General features: G+C 36.5%; 1 protein-coding gene across 3 annotated transcripts in view; it reads left to right on the top strand.

Annotated features, from left to right (window-relative positions):
- The window catches only part of XAB2 (XPA binding protein 2), a 1,020,149-nt gene extending 1,002,521 nt beyond the window's left edge, over window positions 1-17,628 (top strand). For all 3 annotated transcript variants that reach the window (XM_044084446.1, XM_044084447.1, XM_044084449.1), the window contains one exon: window positions 17,199-17,628. In XM_044084446.1, coding sequence (XP_043940381.1) covers window positions 17,199-17,260 — 62 coding nt within the window. In that variant the 3' untranslated portion in view covers window positions 17,261-17,628. The remainder of the gene's footprint in view (window positions 1-17,198) is intronic.
- Window positions 17,629-19,418: the final 1,790 nt, after the last annotated feature.

Genomic DNA, 19,418 nt, shown 5'->3' with positions numbered 1-19,418 from the left:
CCAGATGAGTTACAATCAAAATGATCTAGTGCCTGATATGAAATCCCATTGATTTTCTGACCATCCAAATTAATGATTTTATCACAAACCTTACATTTTCCACATGCAAAAGCACCTGCATTTTTGTTTTTCTCTTTTTTAACTTTATTCCTAACCAATTCTTTCAAATTTTTACATCTGGTATAAGAGAAAATGATATTATTCGGAATAATACTTTTCAAAAAATCATCACTTGTAATAATAGGCCACATATTTAACACAATTCTTTTTAAAATTGGAGAAAAAGAAGAAAATTTGTTCACAAAAAATATTTTATCCATTTCCTTAAAATTAACTTTCTTATTATAAAAGGAATTATTTATTCTCTTCTTTTTGTTCTTATTACCACCTCCAAATTCCTTCAAATTTAAAGTTCTTTCAACATTGGTTCTTTGTTGGCAAATATTATCCCATGAGTAACCTCTATCAATTAACTTCTGACAGATGATATCAAATTCTCTTTTAATATTACAAATCTCAGAAGTATTTCCAGCAGTTCTTTTAAATTCCCCCAAAGGTAAAGAGTTGATTAAATGATTACTGTGCATACTAGTGGCATGTAAAAAATTGTTCACTGCCGTAACTTTATGAAAAGGCTTGTGTTCAATCTTACCATCCAATCCAACATAAAATTGTACATCCAAAAATTGGATAGTATTTGTATTAACTACATAAGTAAAATCCAAACCACATGGATTTAATTTTAGGCTAGAAATAAACTCATCAAAATCATGGGGGTTCCCTTTACACAAAAATAAAAGATCATCAATAAATCTTTTATAGATCAATACATTCTTCTGAAAAAAATTTTTTGTATATAAAAATAAATTCTCAAAATGTCCCATGAAAATAATGGCATAGGATGGTGCAAAACTAGCACCCATTGCAGTTCCTTCCCTCTGTAAAAAATATTTTTTGTTAAACTCAAAAATATTATGTGTGAGGCAAAATTCCAAAAGGGAAATAATAAAATGAGTTCTAGGTCCTTCCCCTAAATAGGTGTATATAGCTTCCAAGCCCCACCATGTAGAAATAGATGTATATAATGAAACTACATCTACACTCGCCCAATAAAATGTTTGGGTTTTGAATTCAGCATTCTGGCTAAACCATTGGGACAAGGGGAAGCTAATATGAATTTTCAGCATAAATTATTAAATATGGAATCCAAGTTTATTATTAATTATAAAACTTTGTTTCCAAACGGAATGAACTTAGAGATTTAATTGCGATATAATATTTAAATTATTTATGCATTATATTTGATATCAGTGTATAAGTTGATTATTATATTTATTAGTGTTTAATTGAAATGACTTTATTCACTTTATGGCTGATTAATTGTTTAATTAATGTAAATTAATGAAATGTGTGTGTGTATATATATATATATATATACTGGCTGAAGTAAAATGATGTTATTCCATGTGAAGGCGAAGGCCGAGGTACCAGAATCCAGTAAAGAAGAGTTATTTTCCAGTTCGGCTTCTTCTTTTTCTTGTGTTTTTTTATGTTGGAGCTTTGATTTGGATTCCCATTAGTCCAGAAACGTTGTGTTTTCATATATGAACACTAATTGTAACCGGTTTAGAGTCATACCTAGCTCCCGCAACTCTTACCATGTGGGTTCTGTCTGTGAGCCAGTTGGCAACCCATCTCGTGACGTAGGGCTTTATGTTCAGACTGGTGAGCTTGTCTATAATATCTGAGTGGAGAATGGTGTCGAAGGCCTTTGTGAGGTCTAGGTAGGCTGTGTGGACCACCTTTCCCTCATCTATAGCCTTGGTAAGTGTCTTAAAGAAGTCCACCAGGTTTAGGAGGCATAATCTGCCCTTAACAAAGTCGAATTGGGTAGGGTCCAATGTTTGGAGGTTTCCAATGTCTCTGTTAATGAGATCCATGATGATGCGCTCCATAGCTTTGCAGACCAAGCTAGTCAGGCTTATAGGGAGATAGTTCCTGGGGTCTGTTGTGGCTCCACCTTTGTGGAGCAGAATAACCGTTGCTGTGCGCCACTCTGTGGGCACGTATCCTGTGGAGAGGCTGAGTTTGAACAGTGTGTTTAGGTGAGGGGTTAGTTCATCTTTGAGCTCATGTAGGACGCAGCCTGGGACACTGTCCGGTCCCATTGATGCTGTGTTTTTGGCTTTGGAGAGGGCTGTTTTAACCTGAGTGTCTGTGATTTCATGGGCACTACATTCTTCTGGTATAGTTATGGGCCCTTTTGGGGGTGAGAGGGGGGGTGAAGTTTGCACTGAACCTGTCTGCCAGGATGTTGGCTATATCAGTCGGTTCAGTGTATTTTGTGCCGTTCTGCACCAACTCCGAGCAGATCTGAGAATTGACACTTAGATTCTTGACATAGCTAAAGAATGCCTTGTGGTTATCTTTGGAGTCCATGGCAATTTTTCTTTCGAAGCTAGCCTTGGATGATATTATGAGGGAACGTAGTTTCTTGCTGATACTGATCAGGGATGTCTTCACTTCGTGAGATATTACTCTTTTCTGTACAAGTTTCCTCCTTCTATTCTATGGCTTGTTTATGGCAGGGGTCCACCAGACTGGTTTCCTTTTCTTGGAGGAGTGAGTTTTTGTTTTGTTTGGGATAGCACAATCCATGCATTCTTATAGGTGCCTGTAGAGTGCATTAGTAAAGGATTTTGCAGCTTGGACAGCGTTATCCTTTAGCATGGGGGCTTTGAAACTTCCCAACTCAGTCTTAAGTAATGTGAAGTTTGCTTTTGAAAAGTTTTTCACGGTGGTTTCTTTGACCAGGGGTGGTGGCAGAATGCGGATATCCAGAGTGATTAATTTATGGTCAGATCTAACCAGTGAGGGATTGACCTCTGGTGTGAAACACCGGTCGCCCATGTTGGTGATGAGCAGGTCCAATATGTTGTCATCTCTGGTGGGGGTGTTGACCAGTTGATCCTGGGCGTTTGATTTTATAAATTCTAGGAAATGTTGGGCAAGGGAGCTTGTACTTGAGTAGTTCTCCCAGTTAATGTTTGGGTAATTGAAATCACCTAATATCAGGGTGTTTGGAAGGACCTTTATGTTTCCCAGTGTTTCCAGGAATGCGGAGTGGGGGTCCTGGGACATGGTGGGTGATCTGTAGCAAGCTATAATTTGAATAGCAGTTTTGCCTGTTGTTAGTTGCACATGGATGATCTCTGAAGCATCATGCTGTGTCACTAACCTGGAGGTGTGGGTATCCTTGATGAATATAGATACTCCCCCGCTTTTTGTATTTCGGTCCGGGTTTTGTGGCCGAAATGTATGATATGAGTTGTAGCCTGGTAGTGCTGGGGTACTCTCTGGAGCCTTAAACCAGGTTTCTGTTACTGCACATATATCAATTTCTCCATACTGAGGAGTGCTTCGAGTGCGTGCATTTTGAGGTTTAGACTTCTGGCATTGAGTAGCATTACCCTCAGTTTTTTGTTACTTGGGTTTGTCTTTTGAGCCTTGCCTAAAAAAGGCACCATGGGGATGGCAAGTGCCTTGGTCAGTATTCGAAAACCTAAGGATGACAGGTGCTAAATATGAATACAAAACCCTTGCCCAAAATTTTAGAATTTTTCTTTAGTATTAATAGCGTGGAGATTAAAAATGTCTTATTTATCAATAATTTATAAGTTTTTAAGAGCTGAATTTTAAGTATTTTGATTCATCTTATTGGGAATATTCAACTATAATCAACAAAATGGTCTCAGAAGATAATCCATATACAGCACAACCCCATCAGTTTATTGGAGAATTGTTACGTGGAAATATCTGCATAGAAAGTTTTTAATACCACGTAAAATTGCATTGATTTATAAGAAAGACGAAATAAAATGTTGGACACGTAACAACATTTTAGATGCAAATTGGTTACACATAATTATTGAGTGTGAGATGGTTGTAAAGTTCTGGGAAGAATTTAGAAACTTTGCTAAGGCACTCTGGAGAGATGATTATAATCTTATTCGGTGTCCCAATTCCAAATGTCATTCCAAGAACACAAGTGCCTCTCCTTTGGTCAGTCTTGGCTATTGCTAGAAAAGTCAACACAATGAACTGGAAAGCAAAAATATCCTCTCTCTTAATGAATTCACCTGTATAGTAAACATGTATGTAATAAGGATTTGCAAACTATTTGTTATAGAACAAAGCATATCACACATAAACATTTGTCTTGCCAAAAACTTAGACCTATTAGAAAAATATTAATGGTTTTGTTCAATGTAAACCTTTATTATGGACTCAGTATATAGTTCTATTTATAGTGGTTTCATTTTTTTATTAATTGATTGTTGTATGTTGTAAATCTTCTGTCTAAGATTTTCATTGATATAAAATCTAATAAAAGGTTTTTCAAAAAAAAAACCTCTACATGTTAGGACCTTTCCAGTTCCTATTTTCATTGGTTGGTTGTTTTGTAATGCTTGGAATTCTTTTCCGCACTTATTTGTTTCAGTGGGCCCTTCAGAGTAAGTTATCACTAATACTTTATTACACATCATCTCATTTGATCTCTGGGACGACCCTTTACACTTAGTTCTTAGGCATCATTTTACAGTACCTTTTCCCTTGTAAATTCTGAGAATGTGTGTGTTGACAGTTATGTGTATGTTAAAACTAAGTGCTTGTCCATGAGTTTATATAGTATGTAATGGGGGAGGGGGGGGTCTGTCTTAATGCCTGTCTAGGTGGTTGTGAAAGAAAGCTAAGGTAAGTGCCAGACCATTTTATAAATTGTATTAAAGAAAAATATAGTTTACAGATATGGCGTCTCTGACATGTAATAATAGGAATATAAGACATCATTTTCACTCTGTAGGTAAAATAAAATAATGCCAGTACTTTTTTGTACACCTGCTCTCTTTATTTTTGAACAGTCTGTTCATCCATCTTGTGGATGGCATAGTCCCAGAGATACTCTAGCTTAATAACTTGAAGTTGGTCCTGAATAGCAGTTATAAACTCATCTGGATCCCTTTTTGTTGTTTGCCCCTATAGTGCCTTTCAGAAATGACCTTTCACACAACTTGGCGCTATTATAAACATGCTGCTGGGGAGTGGCATTCTTGTGGAGGAGGGGAAACTTGAATTGTTTTTTTTTTGACAAGTTTGCCCTGTATAATGAGGAATGTGGCCTCTAATTTTGTATCCATTTCTGGTTGCTTGTCAGTCAAATACAACAATGTCAGGTTCCATAGTAAATGAATGGAGTGGGGTCTGGGAGTGCCCTCCTAGTCTGCCATTTGACATTGTACTGTGCATTAATAGGGCAAGTCATGGGAGCTAAGAAACAAAAGAACTGTGCGAGCAAAGGCTTCTTAAAAGGAGACATGACTGCTGGTCACTACAAAGGGCCCTCTTGAATTTGGGAATGTGTCAGTGTACCGAACATAATAAAATAGTTAACAACCACATTTTTAGATCTTTGAGGTTGCACTTTTCCCTCCTGTTGTTTCCTCGAAGTGGGTATATATAACTTGGGGAGTCTCCCTGCACATGTGAAAAGTTTTGTTTTGAAATTGCCAAAAGTGGTGGTCACTTATTTTTCTCTGCTGACTGGCATTCAGAATAAATGTATTAAGTAGGTTGACATGAGTCCTTGAAGTTCATCTGTTATGGTGAATGCTCCCATATCTCTCATATGAGTGCTATTCCAGCAGTAACACTAGTGATATAAATCTGGTGCATACTACTGTTATGTAGAAAGAAACGTCCTTAGTGTCTGATATTTCCGAGAAAAATTGTCAAGTGAGCTATCCCATAAAGCTTGTTAGGGTAGGCGGAAGGACCATGTCTATGAAAATCTGGAAGTTGTGACTTACCATGTTTCTGTGTAATGTCGCTGCATTTGTACGATGCAATTGCTTGTTCCTGGTAATCATGCAAGGCTTTTCCTAGTTATGTAGATGGAGGGAAGAGTTATGGAGTCTGACTGTACTTTGTCAAGCTGCAGGTTGCTTACTGTGTATTCAGAACTTTTCAGTTCAAAATTTTCTTCTGGGACACTTGCTGTTATTTCTTGTTAACTTTCAGGTTTTGCACTTTTTGCTCTTTGGATCTTCACAATGCACATACATACATTATACTTGCAAAATGTAAAAAATTGTATATGCTCTGCCACCTTGATAATTAGCCTCTGATGACAACATCTGAGTAATGTCTGTTTTGTAGTGTGAATATAACTTTCCATGGTTGCATTGATTGGCCATATGTCACCCAGTTGAAACAATACCATTTACTTGTCAGTGCAAGAAAAAGATAGTGATCAGTCCCTTCACCCCCTGCATAAAATCGCTAATGTGTTAGTTACCAGTTTGATCCAAGACCAGCAAATGTTGTAGAACAGAATCTCTCTTTGAACAGTCTGGTTGAAGTACAGATCCTGCATGCCTTATTATGTAGTTATGATGTCACTTCCATGTCAAGAAACGATAGCTGTCTTTCACAACAGTTTTAAGAGGAGCCACTTGAGCTTACATATCTAATTGTGATGGTCCCACCATTTTAAGAAGTAGTAAAGAAAACAAAGGTGCTGTAAAATACACTGAACATAGCTCTCAACCTCTTAGCTCAAGAAATTTAAGCAAAGCCAAAAAGAATTGGATGACAAGGGCCCAAAATCAGGGACATATTTTAAATGTTGCTGTTACAATATTAGAAAGTAACAGAGTAACAGGTTTTGCATTAGTATACATTTTCTGAAGGATTTGAAGGCTGAAACTTGCGTGTGTGATTATTTACTGACTTCCATCCTCAGTGAGTTGGCAGAAAAAAAAAACAAGTTTTATGAGGAACATGGTAAAAATATGAGGCAAGGATTTGAACAATTGAGAGGTTATGCGATTGAATCTTCCTGTTTAAAATATTTATCACCATCCAGGAAATCTAAATTATCTGTCTGAACTTGAAATAATTCCATTCTGTAGTTAGCTGCATTGTTTGAGGTAAAAGATGAGTAAAACAGCAAACACTAGTGCAAAGTTTCATGTGCAACATTGCCTGGTATAAAACTACCTTCAGCTAGTGCTTCATCATCAGTATCTTCATTTTGTACTCACATTTTCTTTCCAAAAGCTAAACAAGGAGACTGCTTGGTACATTGACAACACTTTTTTAGTTTTTATGGTCAGCACCCTGTTGCCGCTGTGGCAAAACTTTAGGAGACTTGTGTTTACAATGGCAGGTAATGCTGTACTTTAATTTAAGCATGGAAGAATCATTGGTGTGAGAAACTCTTATTTCATAGACAGAACAACGGTAATTAGTTAATAAAATAATTTTATAGAAAGATTTCCAGATACCTTCACAGGCATTACATTTGGGGACAGTATAAATAAGACCATGTCCTGATTTTTATTTTCCATTTCTGCTGGAAGCTTTAGGGGAGAGATGTTGCAATTTCTGAAAGTTGCCACTTAGTAGGGAAAATAAAATGGCTGCTAATTTTAACTTTTCTCCACTAAACATGTTTTTTTTAATGTGACAACAAAATCTTTCAAATGTGCAGTTAAGGAACACTTGTTAATGAGCTAGTTAGCAAGGAGATTGTTTCAGTCTTAATAGCTATGGAATAATTTCCTAGCTGTGATGTAATGCAATGTCCATGCATATAAAGCCCACTTTGGCTAGTTTTTGTGATATCTTTAATGCATACCTCTCATCCTGCAGACACCGAAAATAGGTACATATTCCTGAAAAGTAGGTGCATCTAGCCAAAATTATGGGCACCTAATTTGCATAGTGAATAGCATGTAACCCCTTCCACTAGCAGTTAGATTGTGGGGTACTACTTAGAAACACAAGTTTAAAAAATGCATGACAGAGTGATGCAAAAATATAAACATTTTTGCATGTCATTATTGTAACAAAACAATATAAGTGAACTGCATTGATAAGGAGTAATACAAGTGTAAAGTATGGAGTTCAAATGCAATAAGGAAAATACAAGCAAACACAATGGTTTCTGTGTAATGTCACTGCATTTGTACGATGCAATGCTTGTTCCTGGTAATCACGCAAGGCAACAAAAGGGCAATACGTCAGTATTCAAATTTCTAGAATGTAGTAGTCAAAATGTAAGTAAAGAAAAGTAAAGGTACAAATTGCAATAAAAGGCTACTCTATATTTGGAAAACACTAAACTCAGTGTTAACTAGCTAATCCCAATGTACAGAAACATCTAATCTACAACAAGATAAAGGAACTGATATGTATGCATGTGTCTGTGTGCATACATTCTCGCAAATGTGTACAAATCCTCTAGTCAGAACACTAAGGAAAAAAAAAACTGTTGCATATCAGAGGTATTTTTCTTTGGGGCCAGCAACCTCCCAACCACCACCAGCATATTCCAGCAACAAGATTTTTTCATTAATAGAGTGAGAAATAATGTATGTAATTCACTTTTTGCTTTTCAGGTGGCTTGAAAATAATGAGAAAGAACAAACACAGCATTTTATCTCCTTAAGACTTAAAATCCATGCAGTTTTCTGTCAGGATGGTAACAAAGATTTGTAATAGTATGTGGAAAACCAACATGTGCAGGAGTACGGTAATCCAGTGTAAGAAATGAATTATAATAACTGCACAAAAAATGTACTAAAGTAAACTCTCAGTTAACCGGAACTCAAGCAACCGGCACTCTTAAGCAACCAGCAAAAAGTATATCGACGAAATACAGTACAATTTTCATGTGTTCCACTTTGTCTCCCCCCCCCCCCAGAAACATTTTTAGAGTTTTAGAGTTTTAAAAAGGAAGATGGGAATTTATTCCCTCTCACCCCAACCTAAGAACAAGTCAAACCAAACAAATAGTATAGGTTACAGTATTAGACCTATTTATAATAGTAACTCTCAAGCAACCAGAAACTACAGTTATCTGGCATCTGCCAATCCCCATAGGTGCCAGTTAACTGAGAGTTTACTGTATTATAAAACAGCTCATTCAATCTATACTTCTTTTATACTTTCCTTTGCACACCATACTGTCATTCATGTTGCTGCTCTTAATATCACACTTTATCTCTTGCCATTTTTAACCAGGTTTCATTTTTATCATGTTATACAGACTTAGTGCGTAATATCGATTTTCTTATATATTGTTTATTGACATTTGATTGCAGGGAAAGTCTGACTCGTTATCTATAGTGAATAAAAAAAATATGTATGCATTTTAAGGCCATTCTTTGACCCGTAGTGGCAACTTGTCCCATAGCCTGGGAATATGATGCAGTAAAAAACCTATCCCTCTAGTGAATCTTGTTTTTGTGTAAATCTGGGTCTCTGGTATGGGTGCTTGTAGAGGCACTGGGCTTGAAAAGTTGGACACAGGTCACTTTGGAGCAGCCAAGAGTCATGCTAATCTTTTTTGGCTACATGAAGGATTTAAGATCTTTAATCTCCTTGTTTAGAAATCTTTGCAGCCTTTCCAGATGAGCAATATGCTTGGATTTGTGTATACTAAAGGAGGCAATGAATTTGAAGATTTGTCTGATAAAGTAAGACTACAGGAGTAGAGTGACTTTTTTGGCTATGGAATATATGCCCTTGGTAGTTAACTGTGCCTGATAGAAGGACTTCCTGACTGATAGAAACAAGATTATTGAATGAGAGATGTCTAAGTACCCAGATCTGTCATGACCATCTCTGTCTGAATAGAAGTACCATTTATAATAGAGGTTGGAGCATTTTTTTGTTACTATGCTGAACTTTTTTGCATTTAACTTTAGGCTGTTTTCAGTACATTATGTATGTGAACATTCCAACCCTTGCTGGAGCTGTATAGTAACAGTGGATGAGTGGATAATAATTCTCAGCTTGCAGTTATCAGTAAACTTGGTCAAGCGCACTTCTGGGATATTTTCTTGGATGCCTTCAAAATAAGTGAAAAACAGGAAGAGGGCCTAGCGTGGATCTCACTCACTACAAGTTTACTTTCAGAGAGTGTAATAGCAACTTTCACAACCTGGGATCTTTTAGAAATCCAGTTTGCATTCCAGTGGACAGCAAAGGAAAGTTTGTCTTTTTCTTTATAATTCCAGCATGGAAAGTAGTATCAGAAGCTTTGGCTAAGTCAAGGTATGCAATGCACAAAGTGACTACTGTCTTCAGTAGTCAGACTAGTCTTCATACTACTGTCAGCTTCAGTAATCTTTTCAGAGAAGTTTAGTCAGTTCAGTAGTTAGGACCTCCCATTAGAAAACCAAACTGAGTGGGGTATAGGTCAGTTAAGTTGTTTGTGTCTGCATAAATGAGTTCTGCTATGACAGATTCCAGGGCTTTGCATGTAAGGCTGATGGGCATGTAATTACTTAGACTTGTAGACTGGTCACACTTGTGTAGGGGAGTCAAAGTGGCTGTTCTGTGGTAATAAAGTACAAACCCTGTAGACAGACTGAGGTTGAACAGTTTAGGGTAGAGTCTTTCATAATGCATCCTGGCACTGATAAGAATGCAGCCTGATACAAGTAAGAAAACATTCTTTTATGGCATACTCAGTAAAGACCACAGATTAATCAACACATTTGCCTGTGAATGGGATGCTACAATATTCTTATTACTCAGGCCTCTGTGATATGTCACTGTTTGAAAACTCGTCATTCCTGTTAAATTTCCAGATCGTGTTAAACCCCTTGCCCATCCAACCATGCAGCACCAAGCATCACACTTATAACTGTCTTCTTTAAGTCTGGCTTTTCCTTCCTCTCATCTTGTACTCTTTTTATATCAATGTCTTTCAGTGCAATGTCATTTTTTCCTATTTGCTGCCATGTTAGTTTGTCAGTCTCACTGCAGTTCCTTTATGCCCCAACACAATCCCATTCCAGAATACTTATAATGTTGCAGGTAATGATAGTTTAAATTTCTGATCTTTATGCTAACATTCCCCACATCACATCAACATAATGAGAATGGCTCCGTATGTTCACCTCTGAATAGTCCTGCTCCATAAACACAACGTCCACACATGCTTGATCTCTCTCAAAACAAGTAAAACAATGGCTTCTACAATGAATGCACTGTTGCACATTGAGTAACAGCCTAATTCTAACTCTCCCAGTGTGAAAACAGAAATTTAGCAGAGAAAGCCAGTGGGCCCGGATTTCTGAGTAAATTTCAGTAACTGGCTAGTAAGTGCACTCCCTGGGTGCCCGTTAAAAATAAAATATAGAGGACCTGAATGAAAATCAGCTACAAAAGGTGATTAAAAAAAACACTTAACTGAAAAAAATACTGTAGCTGTCCAGCAAAAATAAGTGCAAGCTCCAGACATGACCTGCAATAACCTTGAGGAAAGTATAAAGCAACTGCACACAGACCTGACTAAAATAAATGAAACACTGATGGGAGTATACCACTCAAATAATAAAAGGCTAGAAAAAAATGGAAGAAGCTTCAAACAGATACTCAAATAAGGTAACAAAACTGTAAAACTCGAAGGTTGAAATGAAGAAAAGGCTGTCTGAATATGAGACTGCACAAGAAGAGATATTTCAAAGAAATAATACAGTTAGAAGACAGAGCAAACAGAGAAAACCTGAGATTTTCTACTTTACCTGAGAAGTTGGAAGAAACAGACTGTATACATTTAATGAAAGCACAAATAAGCAACTAGACTGGTATTCCACAACAGGAATTGCTAATTGAAAGGGCACATTCTGTGTATGCTCCAAACCTGGCTATGAGAAAACAACCTAGACCTTTAATAGTAAAGATGCAGTCTTACCAGAAGAAGGAGTTGATTCTGACAAGACTGGGGCAGAAGGACAAAGTACTAAAAGTGGGAGACAGCAGAGATTTTCTGGAGAATGACCACTCATTATACATCAGGCAGAAGAGGAGTACATTTATCCAGTTGTTCAGGGAATGTTGAGAAACAGGTGTGAGATTTGAACTGCTGTACTCAACTATCTTCAAAATATTTTCCCCTGGAGGAACAAAATCATTTTTTGATGAAATACATGCTAAAGAATAAATACTGAAGTTTTTCCAACAGTAAGTGAGCTGTGAAACAGAAGGAGATTCTACTACTTGTTCTTCTGATAATAAAGACCACTGAGAGACTGTGCCAGTGAAACCTTTCCCAGTGTTTCTATGGAGAATGCTTGAGAGAGGAGGAAAAAAAGCACAGGAGTTGACTAGAAGAATTAAAGTGCACCGGAGTTGAAGCAAAGACAGGGTTTGGGAGATGGAGATGAACAAGAATATAACGAGAAAATCTGGAAATATTGGACTTTGTTAAACTTGCAGAGGACTCTAAAGCATATGCCCTACTTCATGTTATTAATGTTCGGAAAAATACTTAGGAGAGAGGAAGAGGAAGGAGAAAGATAACTGTAAGTAAAACAAATTTTTCTTAATAGTACTATTTAAATGGTTCATGATTTGCTTTGCACGTTGTAAAGTTTTTTTCAGTTAGTTTTAAGTATAATGGAGATACTAATGTAAATGGGTGCTCCTGTTTTCTTTTTTCTTTCTTTCTTCCTTCTTCTCTCTTTCTCCTTGTTTAGATTTAAGAAGTGCAGGCACTGCAATGTAAAAAAATATCTGGTTAACAGAGCATGACAGAAGAAAAATTAGTGTGCGTTTTCTCATTGCTGCATAGCGAATGACTAGGTTAAGTTTATTAGCTTTATATAGTAACAAGTTTTAAGATAAAGAAAGTAAATGAAAAAGAATATTATAAATTTTCTAGTAAACAGTTTTGTATCTAGCTCTCATGTCTCTAGCAGACAATCTGATAAAGAGAAGTGGCTTGGAGAAATTGTTTTTTGAAAGCATTCAAATGTTTTCCCAGCTGAGAGAGCTATAAGGATAAGGCAAAACCAGACAGCACTTAATAGAATCACAGGTTTTACCATGTGTCTTATGTAAAATATTATTAACAGGAGACCAGACAGACACCATACTACTATATCCGTTAATATTTATTTGTATTAGTACAAATTCTTGCCAAACAGTTAATACTGTCAGAGTTATTTCAATTATATTATAACACAGCTAGACACATATAACTACAGACTGATGTACGCTAAGTCTAAAGACGTCACTAAAGAGTGGAAATGCTGTCCAGTTTATATACTCTCTTAAATGTCAAAGAATGTTATTTTTAATTGTTCTTCTGGTTTCTGTTTGTAGCATGAAAAAGTCCATTGGTTATTTCTAGCCTGGACAGTTTCTGTTGAAATGACAAATATTATTTTTGTTTTATGTCCTTCTTTGGTTATTTTCTTCCTTGCTGAATCTGAAAACTTCAGAAAAAGTCTCTCCACGTCATCTGTGCGTCACTTGAAGTGTCTGTATTTTATTTCATTTATTTCTGCATCTGAAAGCTCACAGAAAGTCAACTTCCTTTTTCTATAACAGGATGCCATTTACAGTAAGCCCACAGCTATATGTTGTTAATATCTAAGCTGAACGTTTACAAGAAATCTTTTTAATAAAAGGTCTTCACTTAACTGTTCTTGCAAAGCAGGTCATATTATTTATTTTCTTTTACTGCACACACAGTATAATTTTGGGGAAAAGCATTTTAATTTATACAATCTCTATCATCTTAGCATGGATAATCTTTCTTTTAGTTTAGCTCAAGTCATATGTGTGGCTGTCAGTTTGGAGCATTTGTTCCTAGTAGGTGGTTAAAACTCTAGTATTTGAGTATGTACATATTTTTGTGTGTTATTATTAAGTTAATAGGTTTTAGGGGGTTTTGTGTGTGTGTGTGTGTGTGTGTGTGTGTGTGTGTGTGTGTGTGTGTGTGTGTGTGTGTGTTTTTGAGGGTTTTCAATAACACAAAAAGTTCTTCAAGATTTGACAAAGGCTCAAATTGGAGATAAGAAAAAACAATTGTATAAAAGATTAACCTGCCAAACAGTACGTGCTTGTAACACAAAAGCTGGAAATAGACATTTAGCGAAAAAACTGTTATACATAAAAGGTGGGAATAATAATCTATAGAGAAAATGATTCTTTCTTTAATGTCTTTAAACATTAATAGTCTCACAAATAAATACAAAAAAGAAAGAGTGGTGAGCTATATTAAAAATGTAGAGAGCAAATAGCTATGCTACAGGAGGCAACACTTGGAAGGAACTGAACATGTGAATTTGATAAAGTTTTTTCAGGATGATTATTCAGCAAAATATTTAGGGTGGAGGAAGAGAGGAGTACTTGTATTAATTGCAAGAGGAGCTCCAGTAGTAATAGAAGAGGATAAAAAGACAATAATGGTAGATTTTAAGTACTAAGGGGCTACTGGCAAAGGAAGAGGATTACACAGGCATGTATTTATATTCTACCAAAAACTACTATAATGGAGCTTAAGAAATTCTGGGAGAAATAATCAACTTTCTGCAAAGAATGTTACTTATAGGTGAGGACTGGAATTTGATTTGCAACAGTGAAGATGTAACAGGGGGACAGAAGGGAAAACGTAACAATGGAGGGTAGATTTGTAAAGAAATTTATGAAAATATTTGGCATGGAAGATGTGAATTCAGTACTAGGAGTTCAGAGTGAATTTCCATATTATTCTCCAAGATACACAAACTGGGCTAGGCTAGACAGCATTTAAATTTCACAGGAACATGTGCATTTAATTGAAAATCTTGATACTCATCCAATGACTATTTCAGATCATGCACCAATAATAACAAAAATAAAAACACAGGGTAATGAAATAAAAACAAGACAGTGGCGCTTTCCTGTATATTAAGAATTGAGAAGTGGGAATTATTGAGGAGCTGTTAGAAAAGATAGAAATTTCTTCTGAAAATATAGCTATGAGTGGGATAAAATTAAAGTGGAATTTAAAAATAGGGTGGAAATAAAGGAAGATATGGTTAAGAAGTAACAAGAATCATTTAGAGGGACTGACAGATTTTGAAGTATTGCAAAATATGGAGAATTTTCAGAGAACAAGAAGAGGAGCCATTGCAGAATACTAAACAGAAAATAAGGGATTAACTTGATAATATGCATGAGTGTAGAAAGATTGCTGTTAAGCATCTGTTTTTTGATAATAACTCTAGAACACACAAACTTTTATCACAATGACTCAGGCAACAGAAAGTAGAAAGGGCTATCAAGCTTAGGGAGCCTATTTCAAGGAAGATAACAAGGGATCCTGTAAAAGTATTAGACATCTTTCAGAAACTCTATGAAAGTCTGTATAAAGCAGAGAAATATGGAAATCAAGAAAAGGTACAAATGGAAATGTTTATGGAAAAATTAAATATGCCAAGGTTAGAGGTAGAGGAGGCTCAATTTCTAGCAGTTAGGATAGGAGGAGAGGAGATAAAAATGGTTAGGATAAGAGGAGAGGAGATAAAAGTGGTTATGTATAACCAATGTACGGGGGAAAAATGGTATTCCTGTGGAAGTTTGTAAGCTAGGAGGGAAAAAAAACTGATAAAAATCTGGAAGATTTTGTTTAACAGTATTTTAAGAGAAGTACCACCATCCTGAAAGAAAGCGGTAGTAGCTGTAATACCTAAAGAGGGTAAACATCCATCAGATCCAGTTTCATACAGGCCCGTTTTAATACTAAATCATGATTATAAAGTGTGTATGTCAATAATGGCTAAAAGAATTGCGAAAATTAATAGATATGAATCAGTGTGGTTTTGTAGAGGGGAGGCAAACATTTGACAACATTAACAGAACAGTGATGATCCAGAAGGAAATAGAATGTAAAAAAATACCACTGATCCAATGATGTCCTTTTCATTCTTCCTCACTTATGGGTTCAGATCTGATCCTCAGATACGACTCGGCCGTATACTACAGACTTTGGATCCAACTCTTGAGCTTCTGCTTATACCCATATTGCCCTGCTCCATCCCCATTACCTCTGATCTCATTTACTACCATTGTGGTTAGAAGTAGGTTCCACTCTTGAATATTTGTAAGGAAGTTTTTTCTTATTGGATGCTAAAATTTCTGTAGTTCTTAAACCTTAGAAATGTATTCTTACAACCTCCCTCTTAGTTGTCACTGGCATTAGGGTTTTTTTGACCCATATATTAACCTTTTTCTACTAAGTTTTTAGTAGTCTTCCTACTATTGTTGGTACCTTCTGTTACTTGGTTTAAAAGGTATCCTCTCTAAATACCATAGTTGGTATTTTTATCCTTTCCTTGCCTTCCCCTTTCTAGGGTATTTCTACTAATTACGTTTTCTGGTAACTATCCTTTTCTACTGTAAAAACAAAGGTTGTTGTTTACTTTTGCAATTGTACATGCTTTGTTCTCCTTTTTCTGTAGCTATGTTGGACAAACCAACAGGCCCTGTCATCCAGGCGTAATTTGTTTTCCCAACAGTATCCATATCTTCCATCACTTATCATTCAGTGATACCTCTCTTCTCTTTACTTACAACTGCATTTAATTAACTATTTTTAATTATTTTGTTAAAACAGTTGTCATTCGTTATTTAGTGGAGCAATCCAGAAAGGCATCCAACTTCAAACAGCACTGTGCATACTCTATACCATGTTTTGGATTTATTGCCTATGCTGCTTTTATCTGCAGTTTACTCTGAGAAGTAACTTTAAGGAGGTAGCCCAACATATTTTTTTTCATCTTTAAAATAAAGATACACAGCTCCTTATCCATGACTTGAATAAGGCTACTGCATTTTCTTAACCAATGTACTAATGATGTAAAATTCAACTTCTCATACAAACCCTGCTGCTTAATTTTCAGTTTGCAGTAGTCAGGCATTAGAGAAAGGTGTATGACTGAGGTGGCATCTTGCTAATTATGAAGGTATACAGTTAGTAACTGGAAAAAGTAAGTGGTTGATCAGCCCACCAGTATGTTATTGCAGAGATTTTTCGTACCTGAAAACTCAAAGCTTGCATGGGAGTTATAACTTAAAAGACATGATCAGTATTGACCTCTGTTTTATGTATCTTTAATGTAAGCAACATTTGCATGATCATGATTTGAATACCTTCTGAAAAAAGTAAAGGAAGGACGAAAGACAGGAGCATGACAGTGTTAGCTTTTGTAGGCACCATTATTTTTATTTTTTTTTAATTGGGTATCATTTTCTAGTTAAACACAGATTGGTTGTGAGAAATTAATACATAGAACTGATTAATGTGAAAATTGTCAAGTATAGGCTAACTGCTGTTGACATTTCTATTCTAGAGGTGTTCTTGGAGCAGAAGAATGTCCCTTCATCTGTGTTTGGAAGCCTGAAAGATGACTGACGCACCATCTCAGTCATGTCACCCTTGCAGAAGGAAAGATATCAGCACTGAAATGGTTTCTTCTGTTCAAAGGAGTTAAACATTGCAAGCAGATGAGATGAATATTCCATGGTGCATGACATTTCTGGCAGGCCATAACTATACTAAAGGACAGAGATGTTTACATAGTCAGAGAAGCTTTGTATATGGCTTGATCACTGTTAAAAGAAAACCTGTGATGAATGCTTTTGTATAGGTTATGTTTTAACAAATTATTTGCCACCTTTATTTTTAAAGGATTTTAATAAGTATTCTATTTTCTGTGTAAATATGACAATTGACAGAACATCTAGATAAAATTATTCCTAATAAAAAGTAATAAACATGAACTCTTATGTGTTTACCCTGGTGCATGCTGCGTTAAGATATTAAATACAAATCTTTTACTATGAGAGGATCTGTACTGTAGTTACAGTGAGTGGCACTTTCTTTAATGCCTCGCATGACTTTTCAAAATTTTCAAGATCCACATTTGCTGGCTTGGCTCACTTTACCCCTCTGCTTAAGTAGAAAACACATACATTCCTATGGTCCCTGACACACTCATGAGGTTTATGGTGTGTATATATATATATATATATATATATATATATATATATATATATATATATTCCCTTTGAATTCTTCATTAGAAAATGTCCACATTTGATGCCTAAAACATTGAGACCTTCAATGTATTTGTGTGGTCTCTGCATCATCTGTCATTGACAACATAGATATTGCCAGATCTAACATCAGGGACCCCCCTCAATAGATTTACAATTGGGATTATACTTTCTTCTGCTTCAGTTTATCTATTCATTGAAGTTCCAGAGATCATTCATATGCATGTCCTTCTGCTGGTGCATGTGATGGCATCATTTGTATCTAGGAGAGCATGCATTTTTGATAACCCATCATTTCTTTTTTTTTACAGTGGCACAATTTTGAACTCAATCCTGATGTTCTTTGTGAAGTGTGTTTGTGTGACCACAAAATCAGGGCCTGCACTGGCACTGTCTCTGCCTCTTGGAAGAGGAACATGACATTAACCTTTGTCTTATGTGTCAGTGAAGTCAGTAAGGCCACTTGAAGATACAGGAAAGAGAAGATCATAGCCCACCTAGCTGCACAGAATGTTCATGGTTGAAACTGTCAAGTAATGTGATTGGCAGATGGGTCTCGTACACAGCTCCAGGCTTTTGCTGGAGCAGTCAAAGGACCAAAGATATGAAGAACAGACATTGCTCACAGTCTTCTGGAAGTAGTTCCATCTGTGAGATACCCTGTTTCCACATGCATCATACTCCTTCTCAACTAGTGAGGATTCGAGTTCTGAAAAACATATGCCCCAGCAACCATCATGGGGGGAGGGTGATGTGTGCTGTATGAATGGCCAACCCCCACATCAAATAGTCAGAACACATTCATGATTGGCCTGCTTTTGGATAGTGATTTGCAGAGTCCCCCCAACTTGAATTCAGTGGTAGGACTCTTCTCTTCAGGCCTTTCTCTAGGTCCAGCAGGACTTGATGACCCAGAATGGGAAGGTCCACTGGGTCCAACCATGCTATGATCTCATGAATCATGTTCTGAACATCAGATAGTTGTTTAAAGTCTGATGGGCTCTGTCCTTTCAGGTACAAAAATGCACTGTTAAGAAACATGGCCTGATGTCAGCAATGGGTCAAGTGTAGATCTTGCAAATCCCCACCCCCAATACTGGTACACTGTCTTCTGACATCTACATATCTCATATTTGACCTATATGTTCATTGTGCATTAGCATGCCCAGTCTGAAGAGTGATGATCTTTTTTCACCACTGGCTATAAGAGCAATCGGACTGCTCAAAAATCACTAACTGGCATTTTTGCCACCTGGAAACACATGTGCATTGCTCCTTCAGTTCCCAAGAAGGCTATGGCCCTTTATAAGCCCCATCTGAGTGGGATAATATCCTAATCATGCATCCTAAAGTGGACTTGTTCAGCCCAGAATAAGAAGGATAACTTCAGATGCCAACTGTCTGGGGGGAGAGGTCCTCTGCTGATCCAGTAAGAATATGTATGTTATTTGTTCCTTGAACCTGAACATAGTTTCTCTAAGTCTTAAATCAATACTTTAAGTTGACCACCAGGG

This window comes from Protopterus annectens, chromosome 9.part0 (assembly GCF_019279795.1).
Source record: "Protopterus annectens isolate FY-2018-M chromosome 9.part0, PAN1.0, whole genome shotgun sequence".
Taxonomy (NCBI): domain Eukaryota; kingdom Metazoa; phylum Chordata; order Ceratodontiformes; family Protopteridae; genus Protopterus; species Protopterus annectens.
Note: the sequence above shows the minus strand (reverse complement) of the source record. Positions and strands in the feature narration are given on the sequence as shown.